The 17,760-nt window shown below is 43.3% G+C and overlaps 1 protein-coding gene across 4 annotated transcripts in view; it reads left to right on the top strand.

Annotated features, from left to right (window-relative positions):
- daam2 (dishevelled associated activator of morphogenesis 2) overlaps window positions 1–17,760 on the top strand; it is a 260,782-nt gene that overhangs the window by 106,499 nt on the left and 136,523 nt on the right. For all 4 annotated transcript variants that reach the window (XM_082957632.1, XM_014126170.3, XM_014126175.3 and 1 more), the window contains exon 2: window positions 10,200–10,449. In XM_082957632.1, the coding sequence (XP_082813758.1) occupies window positions 10,282–10,449 (168 nt within the window). In that variant the 5' untranslated portion in view covers window positions 10,200–10,281. The remainder of the gene's footprint in view (window positions 1–10,199; window positions 10,450–17,760) is intronic.

Here is a 17,760-nt window from a genome sequence, read left to right as displayed (position 1 = left end):
CTGCCAAATGAGTTCTGTTATACTCACAGACACCATTCAAACAGTTATAGAAACTTTGGAGTGTTTTCTATCCAAAGCTAATAATTATATGCATATTCTAGTTTCCGGGCAGGAGTAATAATCAAATTAAATCATGTATGTTTTTTATCCGGCTGTGAAAATACTGCCCCCTAGCCATAACAGGTTAAAATCAATTTTTATGCGATTTTTCTCGTAAAAAAGCGATAATATTCTGACCGGGAAACCCTGTTTTCGTTTAAAGACTCAAAGTTGAAAATGGAGTCGTCTCGTGCACGCGCACCCCCGTCTCATTGTTCTCAGATCGACCACTTACCAAATGCGCTACTGTTGTTCAGCCAGAGACTGCAAAGTCATCATTCAACGTTCTGGCGCCTTCTAAGAGCCTATGGGAGCCTTAGAAAATGTCACGTTACAGCAGAGATCCTTTGTTTTGGATAGAGATGACAAAGAAGGCCAAGAAATGGTCAGACAGGGTACTTCCTGTACAGAATCTTCTCAGGTTTTGGCCTGCCATTTGAGTTCTGTTATACTCACAGACACCATTCAAACAGTTTTAGAAACTTTGGAGTGTTTTCTATCCAAAGCTACTAATTATATGCATATTCTAGTTTCTGGGTAGGAGTAATAACAGGATTAAATCGGGTACGTTTTTTATCCGGCCGTGAAAATACTGCCCCCTATCCATAACAACTTAAACTCGCATCTCAGAATTCAAAAGGTCAAACACAGACTGCGCATCTCACCCACTTGACACATCAAAGTATCCCAGGAAATGTTCCTGAATAAAGGCCTGATCATCCACATACCTGACTATAACTGATAACTGCAAGCAGAATGGTGGCAGCATAGGTCCCAAAGTGGTGAGGCAATATTTGCCCCCCTGGGGCCCAGAGTTTTTCCTTGTCTGTTAAACAACTCTGGACCCTATAAGGTATGACAGTGATTAATCAGTTGTAAAAAGCTTTGATATGGGCTATGATGGGACCAGTTTTTCCTAATCAGGTCACATGGTTTTAAAACAATTACTGAAAAAAACTCCTGGCCCCGGAGGGGATGAAAACCCTTTCAAAGTGCAGCTACATTATATTTGTTCATATAAATTATATTTAGACTAGAATAGGAGGGGGAATTCCTCTACCCAGACATAGAGACAACAACTGATAGACAATAGAACTCACAGGGCTGAGCTTGCTTTATGCATGTTTGCATCATGCAGGCCTACACAACTGTAGGCCTAATAAAACATTTGCTGACATCTGTCATCACTATTATGTTGATTTGATTATTTCCAATTAATAATTTTGGATTGCAAATGTATAAGCAGCCTAGCCAGCCCAATTTTGAATATAAACCAAATGATCACATTCACATTTTCTCCAGAACAAATGTACTATAAATACATTACCAATTAGTTTACCCTGACCAGATGGACAGGGAGCATAGTCTGTTTGCAGCTGCTCTTATTAGTAGCCTACAGTTAATCAGACTGGAAAAACTGTCTCGTTTTCATCAAGGCATGTCAGATCTCTAATGTTTAGGTGTAGCCTAGGCTGCTGCAACATATGTTCAGCAAGTAAAGCATCGTAACGTGCAATTACCTCTGCAAGCTTCTTATAGTTGCCCTTGTTAGCGGAACTTTCCCTCTCGTCCTGTCCTCTAAAATTCTTGCATGACCGAAAATGCTGTGGTGACGATAAACTGCTTTAGAACATCCCTGACCTTCGTCATGATCGATGCAGCTTTTTTCCAGAAGCTTGAATCTGATTTGGGCATTTATAATGCTTCCTGTTTTTGTTTTGCTGTTTAGCTGAACGATCGATGTTCTTCAGTTCACTGTAGGCCCCATTTCGCCAAAGGCTCAGACTTTACAAAAAACAGGCAAGGCCAGCAATACAGGCGGCTTGTTGAAAGGCTCCCTGTTAACCAGCTATACTTTTGATACCAATTGTTATTGAATGCCCTCACCTTTTCATCCTTCTTCATGAAAATGATCTCAGGCAGAGATCGACCCTTGGTTTTAATTCGCACCTTTTCCGTGTACCCCAGAGAATGAAAGGGGTTCTTCAACAAAAAGTCCACAACCTATTCAGTAACGTTGGCCATTCTGGAGGCAAAAACGGAACACTTGTGCTGGTAGCTAGCTAGATACTGCTACAGTAATTGCTACTGCAGTTAGCAAGGCAAACTGAAATGACTGGACACAAAAATGAAGTTCTAAAACCAAGCAAACAATTTATAATCTACGTCCGTCTCCTGTATTTTGAAGAAACTAATTTGAATTGAATAATATCCCAAAAATGCTCAACTATCACTTTTCTCTCTTAATCTCTATCCAATAATGTCACCAACTCACCAAGCTTCTCAACACATAGAACCTCCCCATAATGCTCTGCAGCACAACCCCAATACAACACACTATACAGTATGTTCATCCCCCGATCCTAATCCTATGATTGGATGGACAACGTCAGTTCATACTGCAAAATATTTGATTGGTTGGAGGTCATCCTCCGGAAGTGGTCATAATTAACATGTAGGTCTATGGGAGGGGGTGAGGCCTACGAGCCTCCTAGGTTTTGTATTGAAGTCAATGTAGCCAGAGAAAAACGGTAGCTAGCTGTCCTCCGACTACACTATGGCGCTACCCCAGAGAGTGCTGTTGAAGTTACTATAGACCTTCATTGCAAAACAACTTTTTTTTGTGTTTCACTGTTTTAATTTTTATGAAATTTCACTGAGGAGGATGGTCCTCCCCTTCTTTCTCTGAGGAGCCTCCACTGGTGTATCTGTATATTTCTAAAAACATGTTTTCAATTTGTCATTATGGGGTATTGTGTGTAGATGGGTAAAAAAAAGAGTATTGAATCCATTTAGCATTCAAACTGTAACACAAGAACATGTGCAAAAGGTCAAGGGGTATGAATCGTTTCTGAAGGCATTGTATATATGATCCCCTGTGAGTTGCACTCTAGAGAATATTGTGTTGCTGTGAGTGACACACACGCATGTAGGGAAAGACAGAAAGGTGTGCAGGCAGGCTTGCTCATACTCTCCCCTTGTTTCTGAGCTGGACTGCTGTCACGTGGGCTGTATTTAGACGAGTTGTATAAAGCCATCGCTAGACATTTACATTTGAGTAATTTAGCAGATGCTCTTATTCAGAGCGACTTACAGTAGTGTGTGTAAACATTCTTTTACTGGTCCCCCATGGGAATCGAACCCACAACCTTGGTGTTGCAAGCGCCATGCTCTACCAGGTGAGACACACGGGACCACAGACCCTGCTCTAGGGTCAGTTTATAATTTTTTGGTAGTATGGTCAAGCAGACTGACTGCTGTATTCACGTTTCCTTTTACTACACTTGTCAGTGAAACAGAATGTGAGCGAGATGGTTTCATGCGATTTCTACCTGGAGCAAATGATGATGGAAAGGAGGGCGGTTCTCAAGATCCTCCCTTTAGCTTACTGAGCCAACGGTGTAGATTGTGTGTTGATGAACAGCATCAGTGCGGATGATACTAAGGCAGGCTTTTCAGTAAGGTTTGTTTTTGTTTTTGTAAACCTGGAATCTAGGAGTATTTTGACTGAGAGTTGGCTTGATGTGGAGTTGTGGTAATGTGGAGTGTGTGTGAGCCTTGGTGGATTGACAGATCACTGACACAAAATGGGAGAGAGAGGGGGAGGGGGACGGAGAGAGAGATGAGACGAGAAACCAGAGAGGAGGAATGGAAAGGAATGACTGCGAGAGGCAGAAACAAAAAGGAAATGGAAAAAAAGCAAAAGGAGATGTAGAGAGAGAAGTGGGATTGCCAAAGGTTAAGATCAGTGAGAGGAAAAGAGTAGTATGTAAATAAATTACAGTAATTGAGGAAGAATAAGTTGAGGGAAGACTGATAGAGAAGAAGAGACAGAGACAGTGCCTGAAATGGGGAAACAGACACAACCGACAATACAAGAAAGAGAAGGGTGTTCGAAAAAAACCCATAAGTTATTGTTAGAAGAGGGTCATGGCGGGAGGAGTTACAATTCTAACCCCTAAAGAAAGATGTAACAGTAGAAGGAGGAGGGGAGGGAGGGAAGAGGAAGAGAGATGAAACAGAAAATAAAATAGTGAATTATTTGGAAGCAGAAACTGATCATATAGAAGGATGAGCAGCTGTTGGGGATATAAACACAGACTCTCTCTCATCTCTCTCTCTCTCTCTCTCTCTCACCTATCTCTATCCTCCTACCTACTCTCTCTCACACATATATATACACACACACACACACACACACACACACACACACACACACACACACACACACACACACACACACACACACACACACACGCTGGGGAAAGAGTGTACAAGTGTATGTGAGTGTATGTCTTGGCCTACTTTTCCTGGGCATGGTTGGAAGAGAGCCAGGGGGACTGTTGCTGAGCGAAGACTGGCCGCACGTGGTCCTCTCTATGAGGCTGGAGATATAGTATACACACACACACTCATGTGCTTATAATTTCTCCTTTCATACACTTGATCATGTGCTTACACTCACACACCCACATGCACACATATTTTCTGCTTTCATACACTTGTTCATGCAAATACACACACACACACATGCTTGTACACTGAGTATACCAAACATTAGGAACACCATCCTAATATTAAGTTGCACACCCCCACCCCTTTTGCCCTCAGAACAGACTTCATTTGCCGAAAGCGTTCCACAGGGATGCTGGCCCATGTTGACTCCATTGCTTCACACAGTTGTGTCAAGTTGGCTGGATGTCCTTTGGGTGGTGGACCCATCTTGATACACACAGGAAACTGTTGAGCGTGAAAAACCCAGCAGCGTTGCAGTTCTTGACACAAACAGGTGCATCTGGCACCTACTACGTGGACAACTACATGTGTGGACAACTACTATATGTGGACAACTACAAATACCTAGGTGTCTAGACTGTAAACTCTCCCTCCAGATTCACATTATGCATTTCCAATCCAAAATTAAATCTAGAATCGGCTTTCTATTTCGCAACAAAGCATCCTTCACTCATGCTGCCAAACATACCCTCTTAAAACTGACCATCCTACCGATCCTCGACTTCGGCGATGTCATTTACAAAATAGCCTCCAACATTCTACTCAACAAATTGGATGCAGTCTATCACAGTGCCATCCGTTTTGTCACCAAAGCCCCATATACTACCCACCATTGCGACCGGTACGCTCTCGTTGGCTGGCCCTCGCTTCATACTCGTCGCCAAACCCACTGGCTCCAGGTCATCTACAAGTCTCTGCTAGGTAAAGCCCAGCCTTATCTCAGCTCACTGGTCACCATAGCAGCACCCACCCGTAGCACACGCTCCAGCAGGTATATCTCACTAGTCACCCCCAAAGCCAATTCCTCCTTTGGCCGCCTTTCCTTCCAGTTCTCTGCTGCCAATGACTGGAACGAACTGCAAAAATCACTGAAGCTGGAGACTCATATCACCCTCACTAGCTTTAAGGACCAGCTGTCAGAGCAGCTCACAGATCACTGCACCTGTACGTAGCCCATCTGTAATATAGCCCATCCAACTACCTCATCCCCATACTGTATTTATTTATTTATCTTGCTCTTTTGCACCCCAGTATTTCTACTTGCACATTCATCTTCTGCACATCAATCACTCCAGTGTTTAATTGGTATATTGTAATTACTTCTCCACCATGGCCTATTTATTGCCTTACCTCCCTTATCTTACCTGTAACTCTGTGTTGTTGTATGTGTCGAACTGCTTTGCTTTATTCTTGGCCAGGTCGCAGTTGTAAATGAGAACTTGTTCTCAACTAGCCTACCTGGTTAAATAAAGGTGAAATAAAATAAAACTACCATACCCCTTTCAAAGGTACTTAAATATTTTGTCTTGCCCATTTACCCTCTGAACGTCACACATACACAATCCATGTCTCATTTCTCTAAAAGCTTAACATCCTTCTTTAATCTGTCTCCTCCCCTTCATCTACACCCGTTGAAGTGTATTTAACAAGTGACATCAATAAGGGATCATAGCTTTCACCTGGATTCACTAGATCAGTCTATGTCATAAAAAGTGCAGATGTTCTTAATGTTTTATATACTCAGTGTACTTTCTCAACACACGCGCTCACACATGGACACACACTTTTTCTACTTTCATACACTCTTTCATGCACACACACACACTGCACACACACACTCATATGCTTATAATTTCTTCTTTCATACACTCGTTCATGACACACGCACCTGCACATGCATGCACAGACACACGCACACACGCAAAGCTTGGAGAGATCTCAAGGACACTCATCGTTATTCATCACAGGGATAGAGAAGGGATGTGTTTTGCATGTTCCAGCTCAGTTTAGTTGACAGAAAATGCTACCCTGGCCTGCAGATGAACGACTCTGGTGGCAGTTGACATGTGATGTATGGTCACATCTGGTCAGTGTATTAAGTCCTGCTTTATGGGATGTGTGTCAACAATCTTTTTAAAGTGAAGTCTGGGAATTGTGTGACATTTTCACTTCATTTAGACAGTTGAAAACAGAGGGGGAGAGTGGCAAATGGAAGCAGGAGGACAGCTAGATGCAGGAATTCCTGTCTCCAGTGGGAAGTATTACATGACCCAGCTGGGGAATTTTGGTTGAACAGCTGAGGGATGCGATTGGAGAAATGTAACCACTCTCAAATTGAGAGACGCAGCTATGGATGCAAGGACTGACCATCCAGGATAACAAAATGATAGTTTTAACCATGCTTTAAAGCTATAGTTTTTATTTACAAAAATGGAGTAAAACAAGATATTCTGGGTTCTGATAAAGTCTGACTGTTGAATTAAACTCATGAGGCATTTCTAAGCTATCCCAAATTTCCCCTTTTAAGACCCTGTCCCCATTGACAGACATAAGTTTGCAGATTGATGGAGGAGGCCGGCAGGCTAACACTATGGTAATTTCTATGTAAAAGGACCCATGAGCATGAACATGTGAAGTTCATAGAAGCATGTCAAATTGTGTGTCAAATGAAAGCTAAGAGTCTATTTTTGAGAAATTAATGGCAGAAACATACATTTTTCAACCATTTTCCATTCTAAAATTAGGAATATGCATAGGCTTTGATTTCTGGTCAAACAGATAGAAAAGGGCTCTTAGTCCCCTGACAACTAATATCAACACTTATATTTAGTTTTTGATAAATGTTTCTGCCTTCAGTAAGTTTAAAAAACATTGCCTTGTTCCGTTACATTCTCTTACCAAAAACCCACATATCTTTAACATATAAGTTCACAGAAGTAAGACGTAAAGGTAGACCTACCAATTAGTTATAGTGTTTTTACTGATGTAAATTGTTTTATTAATTATTCAGTTATTCAAACTCGAAATTTTGTTACCAAATTGGTAACGGAATTTCCAGCAAAATTGGTAACGGAATTTCTGCAGTTGAATTGGCTACAATGGGAAATCATAGTAGTCACAAACCACAGTTGGGTTCACAAGTTTGGACAGCACAGTACAGTAGAGTATGGTAAAGAAATGTATAGTACAGTACTGTACAGTAAAATATAGTTCAGTACACAGTAGAGCAGACTAGAGTTGAGTACACTATAATGTATTGTACTGTAATGAACTATACTGTACTGTAACGAACAACACTCTACTGTACTGAATTATACTGAATTCTACTGTATTGTGCTGTGCTGTACTGTACTATAGACATCTATGATTGGTTCAGATTTGGTCAGGTCCGAACTAACCAAATTTGGTCTTGTTTGGGGGCAGAGCTCATTAAAATAATAGCCAGTGTGCAGAATAATACCTCAAAATGCAAAGGAGGATATTGCATATATATATCTTTGTGTACCTATTTAGGATACATCACCATGAAGAGAATTATATTCATATCCATAATTATATATTTCTGTGTAGTACAGATCAGGAACCCATGATGAAATTCCATTACAGCAATTCCGTTACCATGTGTAAATCCCCTTCACACAATAACCAAAATATTTTTTTTCAAAGTCATTGTGTCATGTCACAGCTGAGTTTTTAGAAAATGTGGACACAAAAAACTGATTTTATAGAAATTCTGTTACTAAACCTTGCATCTGCACAGTTCTTTCAGTAAATGTGTTTTTGTAACATGTTCAGTGTAAATGGTTAAAAGTAGTCCTTGTGCGTAGAGTTGTATGGTTTGTTAAACTTTGAAATCAATGGTCTTTGTTTGGCATACATTTTAAGTAAAAAATCAGTCTCAGCGCAATTCCATTACCGTGGAATTTCCCTAATCTGACCGCAAAGCTGATGTAAACGAGTAACATTAAGACAATGCTAGCCCAATGCTACTACCAGGCGGTTTCCATAGGGTCATTGATAGCGTTGGAATGTCACACCTCCCCTGCGAATGTTTGCGGCTTGTCTGTTTGTCTGTTTGTCTGTTTTTTTGTCTGTTTATGTCTGTACCCATGTGTGTGTGCCCAAGTGTTTGTGCCTGTACAAACACACACACATACACAAACACACAGATGCAATGTCAAACTCGCACATACTGTATAATGTATAAAACAATATACATTGATGTACTGGCTTGCAAACCTACAAAGACACATTGAGCACAGCCACACATACACACAAATATTTTTTTTTTACTTAGGAGGGTCAGAGCAAGTCTGTTATTTCTCATTGGCAAACTACATTCTGTTCATTACCATATCATTTGTATGGACTCTATGGAAAACATTGATTCTTCCTGAGTGCCTGACCACCTATATAATGTGCTTCTGTTTCAGTCATTATTGTAATGTTTCTTAATTTGCTTATAAAGAGAGAGCAGGTGTATGAAAAACAAATAAGAGAAAGAACGAGAGAAACCAAGGTTTTTTTTCTTCATAACTTTTTTTCCCTCTCAGACTCTTGAGAAAGGAGCATATTCATAAATAATTTACAGTGCGTTGGCTACCGTATATTTTTAGAGATTGCACTGGAAACTCACTCCTACGTTGAGAAAACGCTTAGGGAACCTGCAAGAGAGAGGCATGAGAATTGGGCTCTGGTCAAAAGTAATGCACTGTATAGGGAATAGTGTGCCAATGTTATGTCTTATAAATGCTTATAGATTATTAAGCTTTGTGAATGAGTATAAATACATCTGTGCGTGCGTGTGCGTCTGTGCCTACATGTACAACACCGGTATGGGAGTAAGCATTCATACGCAACTGACCACCTTTATCCTTTTCTAATCTCTGCAGCTCCGAAATCCTCCCCTCTCATTGAAAAATCAGCCCTTATTTTGGACTCTGTCATTCAGAGTATAGCCAGCCCATTGCTGCACAAACAGAGTCCTTTACCCGTCTTGTCCTCCCCCATCCCCATCATTTTTGTGCTGCTTGAGTGAAGGAGCAAACATGGTACGGCCAGCTTTTAGTGCCACTGCCTGCGCCCTCGCCCCCACACAGACAGAGGCCTCGTTGTAGGTGGTCGAAGAAGGCCAGATAGGGCCCGTCCGAATGCACAGAGAGGAGATGGGTGCCAGTCCCTGCAGACCGCATCTCAGGCCGCTGTGGCCCATCCCTTCCCTTATACCCCCTGCGCGAGATGGAGGGATGGATAGAGCGAGAAGGTGGGAAAAATAGTATGGCCCCTTGAGTGGACATGGGTGAGGGGTTCAGTGTGGTTTTATAGAAAGAAACGCATCTTCATTCTTTGCTCAGAGTGAGAGGGTTTTCTGGAAGGGAAGCCTTCTTCACTTTTTACTATCCGGCTGGCCCTTCATTCACGGGTTTATGGCAACCTACTGTAACCTGCTTACCTAGGAATATTGTTAGGGGAAGATCTGGCAAACCTTGTGTCCCATTATATACCAGTACAACAAATTGGAAAGAAAATATAAAAGGCGAGTCAGGGAAGAGGATATGGCTATCAACATTATTGCAGATGAGGCTGTAATGTTGAATCACAGTATCCATATATTATTATGCCTGTTTTTTGTTTTTTTTTACTCCTTAGGAGGTTCTATGATTGTACAGGTCTATATCTTTGCGTATTTCGGGCTGTGAAGTTCTCAACAACGATGCAACACACAATGTTGCCATGACAAGCCACCCTCTTGGATTATTTAGCCCTAATTTTAGCCTTACCTCTCTTTCTCTTTTGTCTTTCAGATCATGCCCCCTAGATAGCAGCCTCACCACCCCTTTACTCCCCCCCTTACCCCTCTCGTCCCCTACTCTCCGGTGGTCCACGATGCCCCCGCGGAAGCGGACGCGCCCTGCCCTGGGGTTCCTGTGCTGCTTTGGCAGCAGCGAGCCCCCGGAGATCAACCTGAAGGACAGCGTGCCCCTGCAGTTGCTGGAGTTCAGTGCCCCCATGCCCCCGGCTGAGGAACTGCACGCACGTTTCTCTGAACTGGTGGTGAGTTGGGGAGAAAAACATATTTCCATCATCTACTACAGCAGGGCTGCCCAACCCTCTTCCTGGAGTCCAACCCTAACCTAACATACCTGATTCAGCTAGTTAAAGGTTGTGTTTCCCTGCTCAGACGTTGCTGACGCATACCAGATCTTACAATGCCTGGATAGGTATTTTACATACAGTGGCGGCTGGTGGGAGGAGCTATAGGAGGACGGGCTCGTTGTAATGCCTGGAATGGAATCAATAGAACGGTATCAAACACGTTTGACTCCTTTCCAGGTATTCCATTCCAGCTATTATATAGAGCCCCTCCTCCTATAGCTCCTCCCAACAGCCTCCACTTTTTACGAATCAACTAACCCCATCATATATTATAGCAATCTGGTGGCCGACTGCACAGCTGATGACATGCATTGGTTGATGCATGCAACGTCTGAGCAGGGGAACGTGACCAAGGTCTTGGTGAGCAGCTGGTAAGTAGAATCAGATGTGCTAAAAAATTAGGGTTGGCCTGAAATCCTAGGTCTCCAGGAAGAGCGTGCAAGCCTATACTACAGTATATACACCAGTGGAGACTTGTGGAGGGAGAAATCAGATGATGGGAGAAATCGGATGAAGCATGCAAACTTTCCTACCATTCCAGACATCTTTTTAAAATATGTATTTATTTTTATTTAACTAGACAAGTCAGTTAAGAACAATTCTTATTTACAATGATGGCCTACCCTGGCCAAACCCTAAACCAGATGACGCTGGGCCAATTGTGCACGCCCTATGGGACTCCCAATCACAGCCGGTTGTGATACACCCTGGAATCGAACCAGGGTCTGTAGTGATGCCTCTAGCACTGAGATGCAGTGCCTTAGACCGCTGCGTCACTACAGACCCGGGTTCGATCCCAGGCTGTGTCACAACTGGCCGTGACCGGGAGTCCCAAAGGGCGGTGCCCAATTCGCCCAGCATTATCCGTGTTAGGGGAGGGTTTGGCCGGTGGCACTCATCGCGCTCTAGCGACTCGTTGTGGCGGCCGGGCGCCTGCAGCCTGACTTCAGTCATCAGTTGAATGGTAAATTGGTACGGCTGGCTTCCGGGTTAAGCGGGCAGGTGTTAAGAAGCGGGGTTTGGCGGGTCATGTTTCAGAGAACCCATGACTCGACTTTCGCCTCTCGACTTTCGCCTCCCGGTTGGGGAGTTGCAGCGATGAGACAAGATTGTAATTGGATCCCACCCACTGGGGATCCAGGCCCAGCCAACCAGCATTCGTTTTTCCCCACAAAAGGGCTTTATGACAGACAGAAATACTCCTCAGTTTTATCAGCGGTCCGGGTGGCTGGTCTCAGGCGATCCCGCAGGTGGAGAAGCCAGATATGGAGGTCCTGGTTTGGTGTGGTTACACGTGGTCTGCGGTTGTGAGGCCGGTTGGACGTACTGACAAATTCTCTAAAACAATGTTGGAGGTAGCTTATGGTGGAGAAATTAACATTAAATTCTCTGACAACAGCTTTGTTGGACATTCCTGCATTCAGCGTGCCAATTGCATGCTCCCTCAAAACTTGTTGTGTGACAAAACTGCACATTTTAGAGTGGCCTTTTATTGTCCCATCACAGTGTTCACTTGTGTAATGATCATGCTGTTTAATCAGTGTTGATATTCCACACCTGACAGGTGGATGGATTATCTTGGCAAAGGAGAAATGCTCACTATCAGGGATGAAAACAAATTTGTGCACCAAATTTGAGAGAAATGTTTTTTGTGCGTATGGAACATTTCTGGGATCTTTTATTTCAGCTCATGAAACATGGGACCAACACTTTACATGTTGCTTTTATATTTTTGTTCAGTATATGTCAACAATCCTTTCTCCAAAGGACCATTCTATGGATTAAAATCCCCAAAATCTTTTTTGGTCTGGGTTTCACATCGAATCACTCAATAGTCTTGTCAATCAAATTTTGAGTCAACCAATGTTTAGACAAATGGTTAGCTCAACTGGTCCTGATGTATGTCCAACTGGTTGACAGGTTGTCTGTATGGGCATCTGCTTAAATGGTCTTACCCACTGGTATAGCTATCTGGACACTTGGTTTGATCGGACTTCCCTGTAGCTCAGTTGGTAGAGCATGGTGTTTGCAACACCAGGGTTGTGGGTTCGATTCCCACGGGGGGCCAGCACAGAAAAAAAATATATAAAAAATAAAAAATAAATGTATGAAATTGTATGAAATGTATGCATTCACTACTGTAAGTCGCTCTGGATAAAAGCGTCTGCTAAATGACTAAAATGTAATCCTGTAATCAAATTGCTGACATTTTTTACTAGTTCGCCAGACATCTGGTCAATTGGATGTCTGGCCTTCGAACATCTGGCTGTAGGACTTTACACCAAAACTGAGGTCTGTCATGTTGAGCTCAAGTTTTGCACAACACAGTAGGGAGAAAGTAGTGGGGGAAAATGTAAGGAAAAACATAACTGAGTGTGTTTCCATGTCACCGGGAGTGAGGGATTATTCTTATGAAATGCAGCTCCTTTTTTCACAAAGAGAACTAAGCTTCAGTGGAGTCTGGAGTAGGAGTGACATATATGGGCCAAACAGTGGAGCAAACCATCTCTGTATGTTTTTCTGGGGGCCTGGCACTCCACAAATGGTGTCTCCCAGAGAAGCCTCTATATAGGTTTAGTTCTAAAATAGAGTTGCTTTTACAGTGGGCAGTAATTGTGCCAAGTTAAGACCCAACGGGTTAGGTTTTGGCACCCCAGTAACACTTTATTTGGATAGTTCCAAATAGATCATTTGTAGATGTTCAGTAACTGTCAACATAATTTCAACTAACTATCCTGTAACCCTAGCCTTAACCCTTATCCTAACCCTAACCCTAAACCTTATCTTAACCCTAACCTTAACTCTTACCCTAAGCCTTATTCTAAACCTAACCCTAACTGTAACCATGGCAAGCAGTTGCTTGTCAACAGATATGGGACTATCAATATAAAGTGGGGCCGACACTTGTTTTATTAGAGATACTGAAAGTTGGTGTCATATTGCCTTACTTCCTTTCGGATATGTACAGTCATGCCCATTAACATTTTGTAGTGCCAGCTGAGTAAAACACTGCAAGAAATACATTTATTGATTCAACCATGTTGATCTTCATACACCATCACCTATTGGTCCACAGATACCATGAAGTACAGGCATAGGACATTGTGTCATATTTCGCTAACTGATGTCATTCTTACGTCAAGACCACAGCGTGTTGGGCTTCGTGCCTCTTGGTTCTTTACAACCTTCTCGGTCTAACCTCTCGAGATCCTTCCGTGCCGTTCGCTAACTCTCAAACAAATCCAAAGGAACCTGGGAACAATTGCGATTGATTTGGACAAGTATAATGGAGACCACATCAGAGAAGTTAATGAATACCACTAATCACAATAGCCATTTAGGGCAGGCCACAGCATTTCCTGATACAGAATGTTTAGCTTCCATTAATGGACTTTGGGCTTGTTTAAACGTTTTCTTCCCGGTGTCATGTGTTCATGGCACGCACACGCCAATGATTTATTTGCCACGTGTGTAAATTAGACTCTGGGTGGAATGGTGACAGTACATTTTTTTTGTTTAACTGGCAATTCCATCTTGGGTGATAACATTTAATCATGAAAACAGAATTGCTCTCACATTTGGATAATTGAAAATGGGCTCTCTCTGTAATCTCTGTAAACGCTGTGTGTGAGTGTGTAAGTGTGTGCGCACGCGTTGCGTATGTGTGTGCTTGTCTGTGGTGTGCTGGTTTGTTGTGATGCCAGTGTGGTTAGGTGAAATGCCTCTTGCGATTCCTGGCAAAAGAGCCAAAGTGTAAGGTTGTTTGGGGACAACGCGGGTGACATTTGAAATGAGTGCTGATGGCGATAGGATAGATGCAGTGGAATTCAGGTCTCTGTTGGCTTCTGCAGTGCTGTAGAAATGTCTACATATGGCTGCCATGTGCACACAATATGCTCACACTGGGCCAAACTCAACTGTGGCGCTACCTCCATACACTGCACAGTGAAAGAGGAAAGAAAGTGAGTGAGAGACCGACATAAGATGTGAGGGGAGAAAAAGAAAGAGGTTTGGGTGGGCAGCGAAGAAAGTAAATAAAATCTATTGATTGTGTTTGTAACTAACAACTATTCATTTTTCAAAATATATGAAAGGATATACAGTACAACCTGATTGTGTATGTATTTGTTTTGATTGAAGGTGTGTTGCACTTCCACATTTGACAGTGTCCAAGTCTTATGATCTTGGATCATAGGCTGTTCTGGATGGGGAGTGGGGAGTAGCTTGTTGAGCCTAGCCCAGTTGGTGCGACAACATCAATACTAGTGGGCATCTGGCATGGGTAGGGGGCAGATGACAGATTAGTGAGGAGGCTTTCTCTCTTTGCCTCCATCTCACTCTCTCTTTCGGTCTCTCTCTTTTTGTCTCTGTTTGTCTCTTTCTCTGTCTTTGTATTTATCTTTTTCTATCTTTCTATCTCTCTTCCTCTCTTTTTGTGTCTCTCTCTCTTTGTCTCTGTTTCCCTCGGTCTTTTTCTCTTTCCCCATGTGTTTCTCTCTCCCTGCCTGTCCCCCAGCAGAGATTAATCTGGGGGCAGTTTTAATCCCACCATTCCAGACTAATGTCCAGCCCAAGACCAGAATCTTGGCCCTTGACCTTTGATCTTTGCATGGTAACCTTCACAGACCCCACCACAAAGTAGTTTTAATGTACATTCTAGTTACTATGTTTCATGTGACATTATACTCATGTCATTTAGCAGATCCTCTTATCCAGAGAGATTTACAGTCAACTAATTTGGGATGTTAAAAACCCTACCCTAACGTTTCCCCGGCTGTGGGGGAACGGTCCTTCGAGCCGGATGAGAACAAGAATGTGTTGCGTAACACGGGGAACAGCCCTCCGTCCCCTGAGAGCCCATTGGAGCAACTACCCTCAGCGGAAGCCATGGGATGCACCCTCCTTCCTCTTCCCTCTCTTTTCCTCTTTCCCTAGTTGTGCATGTCTTTCCAACTGGCTTCCTTCTTTCCTTGCCCTCCCCTTCTCTCTTTCTCTCTCTCTATCTCTCTGGTTTCACCTCACTTTCTCTCTCCCTTTCTCTTGCTCCCCTTACCCCCACCCCTTCCCTATCTCCCTCACCTTCCTCTCCTGCCAGCCCTCTATGTCCTGAGCCAACCCCATTAGCAGGGCTTGATCCAGGGCTCACTTGGACCAGAGGGGGGTACACTGTGGCTGATCAAAAGGGTCTGAGGGAAGAGTAGCAGTGGGGGGAGGAATTGTGGTGGTGGTGGATGTAGGGGTGGAGTTGGCAAATACCAGAGCGGTGCCAAGCCCAAGACACTGATCTCTGACATCTCACTGAGATTAGACTAGTATGGACAGGAGGACATGTTCCTAGATCAGCACTCTGAGACTCTTGATGAATACGGGTCCTGGGCTTGCTCCAGGGCAAAGACCTCATGGGATAGGTTGGGAAAGAATTCTGGGTGGTGTTCTGTAGGCACGAAGCTGAAGAAAATGTGCCAAAATGGTAATGTCTAGACCTTGTCTGTTGCAAAATATTTCACTACAGTGTGCTCTAATGAAGACAGCCTTGTGGTATTTCTCTCTGTCTCGTTCATCTCATTTAGTCGCTACAGCTTCCTGTTGGTCCTCCCGGGGCCTTATATGACTTCCTCCCATCTTGTCTGTCTTTCCTCTCCTTTCCTGTCCAACCCTGAATGGGCTGGAGTAGAAGATCATGTGTGTGCATGCGTGCGCCATTCGTTAGCAGCAAGCAATCTGTCTTATCCACACATTTAGGACCCATATGCCCCATACACACTCAATGACACACACATCTGTCATCACGGCCAAGCATCATACCTAAAGAGATTGAATGGTACTTTGGCTTATTTTTTAGGCTGGATGTGTGAAAGTGTAGTTTAAACCTGCATAATCGATGAGCAGAATTACTGTTTTACCTCAATTATCCACGAAATCCATAGTTTGAAAGCGACTGTTTTCTAGATGCTGTGCAGTGCCATTTTCCCTACATTTTCCCCACGTGCACCAGCCCCCTAGTAATTCGAGTTTCAGCCAATGAGCTTCAGCCCCTTTCCATTTGAGTGACAGCTAGCAAGAGGCCTGCCCAGCGTTATCCAATGAGGTTGCAGGGCGGACCAACGGCTCAGAGAGAGAGCAATGACGTGGTGCACATATATGCACATACAGTGCCTTAGACCCCTTGACTTCTTCCACATTTTGTTGTTACAGCCTTATTCTAAAATGTATTAAATAAATCAAAATTCCTCAGCAATCTACACACAATACCACATAATGACAAAGCGAAAACAGGTTTTTTGATATTTTTGCAAATAAAAAATTAATAAATAAAAACAAATTTACGTAAGTATTCAGAACCTTTGCAACAAGACCCAAAATTGAGCTCAGGTGCATCCTGTTTCCATTGATCATCCTTAAGATGTTTCTAGAACTTGATTGGAGTCCACTTGTGGTAAATTCAATTGATTGGACATGATTTGGAAAGGCACACGCCTCTTTATAAGGTCCCACAGTTAACAGTGCATGCCAAAGCAAAAACAAAGCCATGAGGTTTAAGGAATTCTCTGTTGAGCTCCGAGACAGGATTGTGTCGAGCCACAGATCTAGGGAAGGGTACTAAAAAATGTTGGCAGCATTGAAGGTCCCCAAGAACACAGTGGCCTCCATCATTCATAAATGGAAGAAGTTTGGAACCACCAAGACTCTTCCTAGAGCTGGCCGCCCCGCCAAACTGAACAATCGGGGGAGAAGGGCCTTGGTCAGGGAGATGACCAAGAACCCAATGGTCACTCTGACAGAGCTCCAGAGTTCCTCTGTGGAGATGGGAGAACCTTCCAGAAGGACGATTTCAGCACCAGTCCACCAATTAGGCCTTTATGGTAGAATGGCCAGACGGAAGCCACTCCTCAGTAAAAGGCACATGACAGCCCACCTGGAGTTTGCCAAAAGGCACCAAAAGACTCTCAAACCATGAGAAACAAGATTCTCTGGTCTGATGAAACCAAGACTGAACTCTTTGGCCTGAATGCTGTGTCACTTCTGGAGGAAACCTGGCACCATCCCTACGGTGAAGCATAGTGGTGTCAGCATCATGCTGTGGGGATGTTTTTCAGTGGCAGGGACTGGGAGACTAGTCAGGATCTAGGCAAAGATGAACGGAGCAAAGTACAGAGAGATCCTTGATTAAACCCTGCTCCAGAGCGCTCAGGACCTCAGACTGGGGCG

Source organism: Salmo salar, chromosome 11, assembly GCF_965601325.2.
Source record: "Salmo salar chromosome 11, fSalSal1, whole genome shotgun sequence".
Classification (NCBI taxonomy): domain Eukaryota; kingdom Metazoa; phylum Chordata; class Actinopteri; order Salmoniformes; family Salmonidae; genus Salmo; species Salmo salar.
This window is presented reverse-complemented; position numbering and strand designations above follow the sequence as displayed.